This window comes from Alligator mississippiensis, chromosome 9 (assembly GCF_030867095.1).
Source record: "Alligator mississippiensis isolate rAllMis1 chromosome 9, rAllMis1, whole genome shotgun sequence".
NCBI lineage: Eukaryota > Metazoa > Chordata > Crocodylia > Alligatoridae > Alligator > Alligator mississippiensis.
In genome coordinates this window covers 73844898-73858429 of record NC_081832.1, presented here as the reverse complement: position 1 = coordinate 73858429, position 13532 = coordinate 73844898, and the positions used below count along the sequence as shown (strand labels likewise).

General features: G+C 36.9%; 1 protein-coding gene across 4 annotated transcripts in view; it reads left to right on the top strand.

Moving 5' to 3' along the window:
• MAPK9 (mitogen-activated protein kinase 9) overlaps positions 1-13532 on the top strand; it is a 41340-nt gene that overhangs the window by 7495 nt on the left and 20313 nt on the right. For all 4 annotated transcript variants that reach the window (XM_019478490.2, XM_019478491.2, XM_019478492.2 and 1 more), the window contains 5 exons: positions 4970-5099; positions 6340-6398; positions 7631-7769; positions 9102-9267; positions 10629-10700. In XM_019478490.2, coding sequence (XP_019334035.1) covers positions 4970-5099; positions 6340-6398; positions 7631-7769; positions 9102-9267; positions 10629-10700 — 566 coding nt within the window. The remainder of the gene's footprint in view (positions 1-4969; positions 5100-6339; positions 6399-7630; positions 7770-9101; positions 9268-10628; positions 10701-13532) is intronic.

The following is a 13532-nucleotide window of genomic DNA, read 5'->3' as shown; positions in this document are numbered from 1 at the left end:
GATCTGCTCCACTTCCCTGCTGTTTCAAACCAGACTGCTTCCTCAAGGTCAAGTCAGTGATGAGGTCAAGCTGTAGGGAGAGACAAGGAATGATCTGACTTAATGATTTGTCCTGAGTATACCTGATTTAAGGAGCAGCTGAGTATAAATTAGAGGTGTACTGTATCTCAGCATCTTCTGAAACCTCTAAATACTAGCTACAAATTAAAGAAACTAAAATTACAGTGAAACAAAAATTTGCCCAAATCAGCATTTATAATTTTCAAGAGAGAACAAATAAATGTCAGTCTCAAACTGGAAGATAGCAGCTCCCATAAAACAATTTTACTTTCTTTCTAATCTTTTCAACATTTTGATAATAATGATAATTACGATGTTAATCTTAGAAAGACCTTTCATAGCGTATCAAAATCCAGTCTAGTTGTGAAACTTGTGTAGGGTTATGCTGATGCAAAATCCATTTCTTAAACTATGAGTAACATGAAGTTCATCAGTCTTTCAGAAAATGTGAAGTGGAGCACTGTGAGTTTCCCAAAATTTAATAGGAATCACTGTTAACTTTGTTCCATTTTCCCTTTTGGTTGAAATTAAAATACATAAGAGTAATGTATTTGTCCTGAGGTCCACTGATGTTTGCTGGTAGGAGGATCCTGGTTCTTCAGTGCCTGTAATACAAAACAAAGATTGGAACAGGCTCAAAAGTCTCAGTATCTTTGGAGAGCCGTTTTGCTTTTCTGCACAGGCTTAAGTAAGGAGATTGGTTACGTGTCCCTGTACTTTATTTTAGATAGCATAAAATTTCCCCACCGGGGTTCCTTTCCTTTTTTGCCTCTTGACTGTTAGTGTATTTGAGCTTCTGGGCTGTGTGCATGCACACACACGTATACATGTGACTGAATTACCAGATTCTTTATATCTCCTTGAATTTCTTTGAGACCCTTTTCTCTCTTCTCCCCAAATGGCTCTTTCCCTACACTTTCTGATTTTTCTCTCCTAGCCTGGACCCTGACTTTCCCTGTCCCAGTTTGTTCTGTACCCCCAAATATTCCTGTATCAGTCCCCTTCAGAGAGAGTGAGAGAGCACGCATGATCTGGAATATCCTACTTTTATCTGTTCGGGAGACGTTGTAGATTGTTAATGGCTGTACTTGAGCAAGCTGTTCAAAATAATTATTCTATGTTTTTCAAAACAGAATAGACACCTTAAGAATTTAAATTTAGTTCTCTAAAATTAAATTGTCTGTGGGAGCAAAGTAATTTGCTTTTGAAAAAACACTTAACTGAGAATCATCCCTAGGCATGTAATGTAATAAGTTTATTGTATATAGTACCCTTCACAGACTAGTTGAGAGCAAAGAAACAACACCAGATTAATCATGAGGATGGAAATTCTACATTTCATAAAGAAACAATTGAGAAGAGCTATGCTTGCCGAATAGTAATCGGAGCAACACGGTAGTAAATTACTTTGTGTTGTTGGCTCTGCAGTTGACCTTCAGGATTTCATGTGACTTCTTGGAAATGTTTGTTGTTTTTTTTTTTGAGAGGGAAGTGTCAGAGTGAAATTGTCAGTGTTCAAATTAATTGTTGTGCACAAAATTTCCAAAAATTATATGAAACGAATCTGACTATTAAAGAAGTAACTTATAAATAGCTAGTGAGAAGATAAGTAAGAGCAGGCAGGAAGCTAAACCCTTGGATTTTTAAAACATGTATGTGTGTTATACAGGGGCAGAAACTGTTATTTTGAATGTTTTATATATCAGATAGAATTCCGTAAAAGTCTACGTAAATTTTGCTCAATACCATACTTCAAAGTTAATGCACTTCCTACTGTAACTGATTTAAAAAAAAATATTAGAAAAGAATTATCTTTCAACTGGTACAAGAGTATTCCTAATCTGCAGAACATGGTCTGATTTACTAAACAAGCAACAGAAAATGTGGGATTTTATTGCAGTGCTGGTGCCCTAACTGCCTTTCATTTAGATTAACGTTGTGAACAACACAGATAAATGTGTAACCTTAATCCTGTGTAAGACAACTTTTATCTGATATTGAATGATAGACATAAGCTTTTCATTAATTTGGAAGAAAATATCCTTGGAGGTGTTTGGATTAATAGCAGAGTGGTAAGGGAAATCAAATGAGTAAAATAAATCCACTTTTAATAATGTTTTTATGTGTAGCAATTTTCATTTCTTCTAAGATACGCATCACTTTTTCCTATTGACAATTCCTTTGAAATCAGGTACTTGAATTCGAGGACACAGGAAAGGGAAAATACATTTTGCACAGTGGTCTTAGAGGTTACGTAATGAAATTTTCTTATTAGGAACACATTCCAAATTATCTAGCATTTGAAAATGAACACTGGATTATAATAGGCATTGTGGCCTTGCAGCTTTGTTTCTTTTTAATATTGAAGTTCTTGATTTTTTTTCTCTGTGTCACACTCAAGTTCAAATATTCTTTTAGATTGGTTAATTATAAAATCTTTGATCCATTTCCTTCTGTAGTCTGTATACTTTTATTTCTCTTAGGCTGTGATGGCAGGAGGCACAACTTGATTTTCTAATGTGACATCAAGGCTACTTACTTCTCTTCAGTTTCACAGGCAGGGAATGAGTTACAGGCTCACTACTGAATCACTTCCCTCCTTGAGAGATTTTGCTTTACGTTTGCCAAATGATTTCTGAATAAAGCAGTGCCGCTAGGTCAGCCTCACAGCTTGTGGTAGAATTTGAGAATCGGTAACACCATTTCATTCCAGTGCATTTTCTGTTAAAAAGTTTTGGGCATTTTGTAGTAATTCAAAATGCAGGTCAAAGAACTGACATGCATAGAACTTTCTACTTACTATTTTATGGTCTCTTGTTCAGGTAAATATGAATAAATATCAAAAATGTAAAGTTTTGTACTAGGAGTAGTAGGGTTAAACCATCTGTTGAATTGCCTTGCTCCCACTTCATATTCTATTTTGTATAGGTATTCAAGCTTTGATTCTATGAATGGCTGAAATGACCTGATAATGATGACTTTGCACAGATCAGTTCTATAAATATGTCACTTTATATAAACGCTGAGATGGGTTAAGTAGGCTGTAGGCATAGAAACAGGGCAATCATGCTGTGTTTTTACCTTATTTCCTCTTGTATGAGAAGCCTGTTGTAATTTCATTTTTGCTCTTCAGTAATGTTGTTCCTCTTTATAGGGGAAGCCATGACTTCACATAAGCAGAGCACATACTATTTTATTTCAAAGTACTGATGCAACCTCTTGGAAAATAGTACTGTACAGGAATACAGTGCTGTTATGACATTCTTAAGCATACTGCTGGGTGTACTCTGAGAAAGAAAGCCCATCTCCCAACAGCCTTGAACATATCTATATTCTTATTTCCACCACTAAGTAAACAGTCAAAGTAGAGCTTGAATGATATTGCACTCTTCTGAGTGAGAGAATTGGAATTGCTTCCTGGGTTTGCAGTATACGGCTATTCTTTATGAATAACACCTGTGCATTAATACTCAGTTTCTTCACTGTTTAGTCTGATCATGAATATAGGCAGCTGCAGCTGAGAATTAGTTACTTGTGGCTCTTGGAAACAAACCTCCTCTGCAAAATGTGCTTATAAAATGGAGGCTAGGAAGGAAGAGAAGTCACAAAGAAGTAAAAGTTTTTTGCTAAATATAATTGCTAGTTCGAGGCCATAATTGGAAACCTCTCTTCCCAAAATGTGTGAATCTTTTTATTTATTAAATTTGTAATTCAGTTGGTTCCTCCAAGACAATAATGTAATGAGAGACTTAAGAACAATGAACATAGTTGGTGACCTGTGTTATAAATGTATTTATCATACCTTCCAAGTTTCAAAAACCACCCTTATGCTTCCAATGGCACTCTTACAGAGATCTCGCTTTTGGAGGCGTGAAGCAGTGAGGCACTCGAGCTCTAGACTGAAGTGGAGACTTTAGAGACTTGTAGTTAATAATTGCATTAGAAATGGACCTGCCGTGGAAGTAGTGTCAACAGCACTATGCGAGAGAGACACTTAGCTCAAATTAATTAACCAGGAATGTTTTTGTTTCCGGAAAGGTTGCCTTAACTTGGAGGCGGGTAGTTAGCTGTGTTAGCCTGAAGTTAGGCAGAAGGCAGTGCAGTTGGGCACATAAAGACTTCGTTAGGGACGTTTGGGGTCGGACTCGACAATCTACTGAGGTCCCTTCCAACCTAAACATCTCTGAATCTATGGGCTGTCATAGGGCAGCCCTACTTCATCAGATATTATGACGAGGTAGGCAGTTGTAGCTCAGAATCAGATATTTGTGATATAACATTCTGTAGTCTACAAAAACTGATGATTTTCTGTAACGAGTATCAAGCTTGCTTGAGGTCCCAGGCTGGGTCTGGACTGTGAGACTCCTCCTAGGTTGGATCCATAGGGTAGCAACAACAGCAGCAGATTTAGCGATGGTGGTGGCATGAGTCCAGTGGTCACAGGGCCAAACAACTGCAGTGGGGCAAGCAGGTCTGTGTCACACCTCTTGCTCACCCCCACCCATCTGCCATGGGCTATATATATCCAGCTGAGTCCAGGACCCCCAAGCTCTGGAGCAGGTCACATGGCCAACTTCTAGTACCCCAGCAGACTGGATACAGTGGCTCCGCAGGCCGTATATTTGACACCCCTAGTCTATAAGCTGCCACACTACCATATCTTCTGCTTAACTTAATTTTGACTAACACTTTAGGGTAGTAAGTGTTTGGGCTTGGACAAGGGGTGTGGGGAGCTTTTGTTTTACATTTATCCCTGTCTAAGAATGTGCAGACTCTTTTCAGTTATCTTTGTCTGAACAAAAATTAAAAGAAACGAATGTCCGCAGCTTTGTGGATGTGCATGATTTCAGACCTTGATTTCTGTCTTCCCCAAAAGTCTTCAACTTAAATTAACTCTCTCAATTTTCAGTGCTGCATTCGATACAGTCCTTGGGATAAATGTTGCTGTTAAGAAGCTGAGTCGTCCTTTTCAGAATCAAACACATGCAAAAAGAGCTTACAGAGAGCTTGTTCTTTTAAAATGTGTCAATCACAAAAATGTAAGTCATTTTTCCTAAGAATGTAATTATTTTCCATATAATGCTCTTACTAGAAATAAGTAAGGGTGAGTCAAAGTAATCCAAATAATGGACAAAGGTGGTTGCGTCAGAATCGTTGAATTGGTATAGGTAGCGTAGTCCTTTATAAATGAGAACTTTGACATTTCTCAGAATGAAACAGTAGGCTGTAATATTTAAGCACAATATATGTTTAAGTTTGTACACATGGCTTTTTTTCATGTACTGAGTTGGAGGGGCCAAGGTGGAAGGAATATTTTGCAACCGTATAGTTTAAACTAGCATAATCCATCAGTATAGTCACTGGACCAGCATAAAATTGGACTTATTCCACTATGTTTTATCTCAGTAAGTCACATTGTTTTGCACTGGTTCAGGTTCAGTCAGGTTAGTACTCTCCCTTTTGGCTAAGATCATATGTAACCATGTCAAAATGTCTATTTTATTGCCTTCCCTATTTCAGTTTGTTTAAAAAAGAGAACTGGAGCCAAGAGCAAACTGATAAGAATTGTAGCTTGCTTAGAGGCAAATATAGTGACTTGTGAAAAGTTACTACACAACTGCTAAGTTTTGTGAACGTTATGAAACATACATCACATGTAGAAGTTAAAATGACCTAGAAACACTTGCTGGTTAAGACTTAGATTCAAAGCCTTCTAGGGTTGATGAGAATTTTAAAATTGACTTGAGTAATTTTTCTTGTAGTAGTAATTAAAGGATTACAATAATGTTAAGGAAAGCTTCCAGAAACCTAGCAGTAGACAGATGTATCTGCCCAATCTGTGTGCTGTTTAGAAGCCTTTGTTCTAAAGATTAAAAAAAAATGCATATAATTCACACAGACTTTTGAGTGACACACACAAGGAGGTTGCTTTTCTCAGAAAAAAAAGATTTTTGGTTTGCCTGTGGAGAAAGAAATGCATCTATGCCTTCTAGTGCCTTATTTTAAATGTACAAGTTCAATGTTGCTCTTCAGCACTGCTGCTGTGTTGTGCTAATATATGTGAACTGAAAAGTCAAGCACATTAATAACCGAACTTCAGCAGTGAAACTAGCTTCTGAGTGACAAGTAATTGACAGTGTAAGCAGTTTCTGAAATAAAAAATGAATGCATTTGACTTCATATTCAAGTGATGTTGTGGCTTGCTTCTTACCTTTTAAGCATTTAATCTATGTAAATATTAATAAATTAATTTTTTCCACTTTTTGTCTGTCTTTGTAGATAATTAGTTTATTAAATGTATTTACACCACAGAAGTCACTAGAAGAATTTCAAGATGTGTAAGTATCAAGGGATTAAAATACGATGAAGTGTGGCATGAATTAGTCATAGTTTGCATTTTAACCCTTTGCACCCCTAGAAAGTTCATGGTATTGGGGTCATAATTTGGCTCATAATAAGACTGCACTAAAAGGGCGCATTTAGATGAGCGCACACCGCACGTGCAGGTGTTCCCTATGGGTGGGGGTTGGCGTGGTTCTGACACTGGGAGATCCCAGTGTCAGAAAACCCTGCACCTTAAAAAAGCTGGGTGGAGCATGTGGCATCAGCATGCACCGCCCGGAATCAGAAACTGGCCAGCCAGAGCCATGCTCCGACTTCCAAGTAGGCTGTATGCTGTTGGATTGCTATGGCTGCAGCCCCTGGAGGCCCCCCAGGTAAGACTGCTGGGGCCAACCCAGGTGCTAGCTCCAGCCTCCCCTACCCCACCCAGGGTAACGTGACATGCACCAGAACACACATGCACCAGTGTTTCTCAGGGACAAGCAGCCTGCCGCACATTGTGCCACTGCTGTTTGTCCCCGGGGAAACGCACATTCTCACTTGTGGGGCCGTGCCCAGATTGTCTACAGTTCCCATAATTACCCCTTGTCTCTTAGCCAGTAACTCAATATGGATAACCTGACATCCTTTTCTGAGATGAAGCCCACAATAACTGCAGCATCAAATACAACCTGAATATATTTCTTAACTTAGATCTTTTATGTGGCAGTAGGTCCTATTAATTTAAGTATTCATGGGGGTGCAATCTTAGTCTTGATGATAAAAAAGAATAGCACTTTAACCTGAAAATGAATTATTACATTTTATTCTATAACATCGTTTCCATAGTTTTGTTAAGTTAGGATACAGTAAAAAGAAATCTCACATTGATACACTTCACTGTATTCTCTCCTTGTGTGCAATTTCTGTGTAAATTTAGTTTGCTTTTAGGTTCCATCAAGACAAGCAACGTAAACTAGCAGTTTCTTTATGCGTTGTGTTTGGCACAATTGATGGTTATATCAGAGTTGTACTTTTCTTCCTCTATTTTTTCTTAAACAAATTACCAAAAATAATTTTAAATTATTTTCAAACTTTAAATAATGTAAACCATTCGATATTTTTACCTTTATCAGCATTCTGACACTCATTACATCAGTGACTTGCATGATCTCTTATTTAAACCTATTCTGATGCTAGGTATAAAATCCTTGACGTGAAAATTTTTTTTTGATTCCCTACATTATAGGTATTTGGTTATGGAGCTGATGGATGCTAACTTGTGTCAAGTTATTCATATGGAATTGGACCATGAAAGAATGTCCTACCTTCTGTACCAGATGCTGTGTGGTATCAAGCACCTCCATTCAGCTGGTATCATCCACAGAGTAGGTAGTGTTACGACACTGATATTAATAACATCTGTCTTAAAGGTAGTATTTATCTGAAATGTGTTCACTATTATCTTGCGAGTTGGTGTTCTGTTTCTATATATATTAGTTCAAGGATAAACAGTCATGTTACAAACAAATCCTTCAAAAAAGCAAATTAGATCTGCAGATAATAAAATAATTTTAAAACTGTTAAATGAAATGACTGACACCAGACTAAGAAAAAGACTAAAGATTGTATTAATATGAGAGAGAGAAACTGAGCTTAAAAGTATGAAAGGTAAACTCTGTAATGACAGAATAAGGAATAGCTTGTTTTAAAAATTCTTTTAATTGTACACCACAGTAATATTTATATTTAAAGTAAAATCCATAAACGGTCCCTATGATATTGCAACCCTTCACAGGCTCTCTGTGCTTCTGTTTCCCTGGTTGTCCTGTTTGCTGTGCCCAGTTTACATAACTAGTACTGCTCCCTTTGAGTTCCAGTTTTCCCACTCTTGCATTTTAATTTCTTCCATATGATCAGGGTGTCTGGAACCTCTTCCGTGTCCTAATATGACATGGTTTTTCTCATCCTTCAAGTGCTTAAAACACAGGAAAGCTTATCAACTCTAAAACGGTCACCTCCTTAACTTGCTGAAAAGGTCTGGGATGAAAATGTGATAGTAAGGTAGACTACAGTAATAGTACTGCTTCCAAGCATTCGAGCTGCTTCCAAGCTTTCTTACAGCTGCAGGGTACTCTTATTTTCCAAAGGTCTGTTAGACTCAGTGAACTGTGACAAGGTACTGGTGATGATGACCCTTTAGTTATTGTTCCTTGCAAGGGAGAGGCTGTCTTGTTTCAAAACATCTGATTATTCGGGATAATATATTTCCTTTGTTATAAAGGTTGATGTCCAATATGGTCGGTCTTACAATAACTATTTGAGGTTACTTTCTTTCGCAAGAAGCTATCTATCTAGTATGATCAGTACTGGTGTGCAAACGGTTGTTAGCGGTAAACTTGTTCACTGAAACAAATAAAAGGTCTAATTCTCTGATTTCTGACAGCAAACAAATTTGCCAGACTTGGTTTTTATTCATATTTTGTTTTGTGTGTCATAAAGACTTTGTAACCGCAGTAATATTGTGTTTAAAGTATCTGTTGGCTGTAATCTGTAAATAATTTAGCTATAAAAGGTTGCAGGCATGGCCAAGTATATATTTTAATATAAACTGTTAATGTGAAATGCTGTGATGATGACTCGTATAGATTTAAGGGAAAGATGCATACTATCTTTTAGTTTATTGGACATTACAGCTAACCAAAATAACTTTCGTTTAGGATTTGAAACCCAGCAATATAGTAGTCAAATCTGACTGTACCCTGAAAATCCTTGATTTTGGATTGGCAAGAACAGCATGTACTAATTTTATGATGACACCATATGTAGTAACACGGTATTACAGAGCACCGGAGGTTATCCTTGGCATGGGATATAAAGAGAATGGTAAGTTACAAGACTGAAATATTAAATGCTTTACCTAGAGTGAAGCTTTCTCAGACTAATTTCTTTAGACTATAATTAATCTTTGATCTGTAATGTAACTGTCATGGAAATAATGAAATATACAGAGTTAGTCACTGGAAGAATAGCAATTGTCTTGTTCTTTGTGACTGTGCCTCGCCATTTTGTCTCCTTTTTTATTGCTTCTCTTTGTATTCTTACTTATGCTCATTCATGGTCCTGTCTCCTTCATTCCTATTACCATTATTCCACCTGTAGAAAATGCATTGTTTACAAAACAATCATACTTAAACATTTAAAAAAATTAACAGAACCAATATGTGAAATGATTAACCCACAATGTGAACTTACTTTTATAAAGTGTTTTCTCTTCTGTATGTATCCTCTTCTCTTTGTAGTATCATTTTTCATAAAGTCTTTTAAATTTCTCTAGCCTAGGCAACATTTTATACCATCCTAGGTCTTTTTCTGGGTATTTGATTATTAATACTATTATTAATTTTAATAAATGCATCTGAGATATCTTAAACATCAAACAACAAAGCAGTTGTCAAGGAAAATATCCTTTAATTGCATTTCCCCTTCACAACTGACTGTCAGGCAGTAAGACCCAGCATCCTGCTCGGGACCTTCAGCCCAATGCATCTTTTTACTTTTCCAGCTTTAGAGTAGATTTAACATTCTATGGCTACAGGCTGGGGTTAGGGGAGGGCAAATCTTGAAGATGTACGTCTTTGGGAATGTAACACAAGAGATCCATAGAAATTCTTGAGTCGGCAGTATTGAAGGGTTCTGCATCGCGCATAATGCCTTGGTAGTGTAGTAAGTGTTGATGTGGCTCAAAAATATTTAATATACCTATAGTGGAGTCTGTCCTAAATGGGACAGGAAAGTGTAGAGTAATACACTAATCTAAAAGACTAAATGTGCAGTGTAAATTTTACAAATTAAAAAATCTATCTGTGGCTTTTTAAAAAAAAAAATCTTTAATCTTTTGTCCTTGCTGCACCTAACATGATAGTGGATATCTGGTCTGTTGGGTGCATTATGGCAGAAATGGTCCTCCATAAGGTCCTGTTCCCAGGAAGAGATTGTATCCTTCTTCACAGTGGTTTTACGGATTGTAAAATCCAATAAGTATTTTGAAGTACTTTAAAAGTACTAATTAGAACGTTGAGAAAAAGCAGGGCTGGTGTTCATACTGTCGATTGCAGTCATGTCTTGTTAGCAGTTTGGTTGTCCACGTTCTTGTGTTTTATTGTAGATGCTAGAATTTTTTTCGTTAAGTTTTCCACTTTTGTTCATGACACTTCATAATTTGATCATTTCATTTTTACTTTCAGTTGATATCTGGTCAGTTGGGTGCATCATGGGAGAATTGGTGAAAGGTTGTGTGATATTCCAAGGCACTGATCGTATCCTTCCCTAGTCATATTTGAACCCCATTACACATCCACCAAAGACACACAATTATTACCATCTGTTTATATATACAAGTGCGTAAAACTAGAAAACAAAATATTTTCTTACATGTTTTTGAATGCATCTACTGTAATGTTTGAAATTAGTGTCATTAACCGAATCACTGAACTTCCATTTTTTTCTCCTATTTACTTGACCGCCTTTTAACTTAATCCTTACTGCTTGATCACTTGCTTATCAATATAAGAACTTCATATTTTGTAGCTGTAAAGGATATTGATAGGTTAAAAAGCAAATTCCCTTTGCAGGGCTCCTAATAGTTAAATTATTAGAGCTGAAAGCTTAAAAAATATTGTTAACAATTTTTCCTGTTTTGCTTTTTTGCATTTTTCTGTTTGCATAATGAAAATAAGTTTATTCTCAACTGTTTCAGTTTGTAGTTAAGTTTTTTCCTGGTTCTTGTGTACCAGCATGTTGCAGTGCTACAGTGTTTTTGCTTACAGTCACTGCAGGAGGTAATATATATATTTTAAAAGAAAAGGCCTTTCATTTAAAAATTTTATGGAAATGTTTCTGAGTCTTTTTTTTTTCTTTAAAAAAATGTTCTTTAAAATTTGGCTTTTTTGCTTCAAAATTTACAATTTTTGCATGAAATTGGAATTCTAGAGGATTGGGTTGACTAGCATATTTCTTTGTATAATTCATTAAAAATACCAAAATATTCTGGTTAAGTGGATGAAGCTTATTTCACATAGATACATTGTGCATATATTTTAGTAAAGTAACTTATCTATTTCAAAACATTTAAAAAAAATAAAGCTTAAAAAGTGTACTTATTTCCAAGTTTATATTATAAAAATTGAACAGGAGACTACATTCTCTCCATTTTAATTGTTCTCACAATGTAATAGTAAAAAATGAAAGCTTGTGGACTATAGATTTGAAATCATTAAATAATTTGTCCTTTGTGGGGTTTTTTATTTTTATAGGTTAGATTTTATAAAAGTACATCCTCTATTACATCTGTAGGCAATACCAGAATTTTAATCTGAATGCTAAATTTCATGACACTAATCTTCAGCAGTTGACCATGTTAATTTAACATCACAAAATATTAATATGAAATTAGTTCTTTGTTTTTCACTTCTTCTTCCTTTGTATATTTATTGTTTTATCTTCCAAAGCCTTCAGACCAACCTAACACAATTCTTCATGTATGTTCTGTGTCTTTTCACTTGCATGCTTCAGTGGCTGTGCTGATTGCTGTCTTGATTTATTCATTAATAAATCAAGGGATTTTTTTTTCATACTTGTTAAATAAGTATTAGGTAAATCATTTTTACCTAAGGGACTAAAGCTCCACCAATCTAGATTTGAAACGCTGTATGCTATCTAGCTGTGTTATAGTGGGAGATGGCAGCTGTGGCCTAAGGAGCAGACACACAATGCGCAGCCTATGTTGGTGTAACTTGAGTCCAGTATAAAATTACCCTGTGAAAAATTAGGTGAAGCTGCACTGGCTTAAGTTACACTGGTGTAAGTGTTGTGTGCTCAGCTATTCTGTGATAACCTGTTTCTGTCTAGCAAATGACTATTACCTGTTTCCTCCCCACCTAACAATGAGATCCTGTATTAGCACCAGTGGTGAGCATGTATCTCCAGATAACTGTTTGTGCACGTTCTTCAGATATGGGGGTGATTTACACTGATGTATAAAACCACTATATGTGGGCATTTGTACACATGCTTGTGCTGCAGCACCAGGCGCGTCTCGTGCAGTTTTTTTAAGTGGCAAAACGCATGCCAGCATGCAGAAAATGCCAGCGGCGCGCTTTTAAACTAAAACACATGGAAGGTGTTTTAGTCCAAAAATGTACCACTGCCATTTTCTGCGCGCTGATGTGCGTTTTGCTGCTCATACAACTGCATGTGATGCAGTGGAGCGCGCGTCAGCTCGCATGCAGAGTAGACTTAATTAATCGAGTTTGCTCTGACACGCTGGAGATAGTGTCAAAGCATGTAAATGTATGTATAATGCCCAGTGTGTCTCCAGCTATGTATGTATGTATATTATAAATGCCCAGTGTGTCTCCAGGTCTTAAGATTTCCATGATTGGGCTCTGTTGTTAGTTGTCTAATGCTAGCCATTTCCACTAGAATTTCCAGTGTCTAGTGTCTGCTTCAGGCAGATTTTTTTTCTTTTGTTTGTTCATTTGTTCTATGTAAAATGTTTTTTTTAGTTTCTGAGAATGGGGTAGAAGGAACAGCAGGTGAATTTTGTCTTTGTTAAACTCTTACAACTACTCCGTTGAGAACCTCTTTACCTTACAGCAGGGACTTGGACATTGGCAGAGGGAGTCACCCTAATGGCACAAATGGGCCTTTGACTCTCCTCCTCAGAGTCCAACCATTTCTGCATAGTTTCAAGCCTTAGAACATAGTTTCACACCTGTTCAGGTAGAAATTAATAGATTTAATAGATTTTAGGGTCGGATGGGACCTATTAGATCATCAAGTCCAACCCCCTGCCCTGAGCAGGAAATTCCTGAGAGGCTCAGCAGTATTTTCTAAAGGTCCTGCTGGTGCTAAGCATGCTTTTAGCCCCCCCACAGCGACTTGCTGGCCAGACTCAGTGTGCTCTTTCCCAGGGTTGTAGGGGCTAAGCAAGGTTTTCCCATTACTTGCTTTTCCCAGCTGCTAATGGTTCCTGTCGTGCCACCCCAGAACTGAGAGTAGGAAGACTCGCTGCAGTGATGTCCATTATGTCGCTGCTCACTTAGCAAAGGGCTTTGGGAAGCAGCCTACCTCAGATGTAGAAAGCAGAG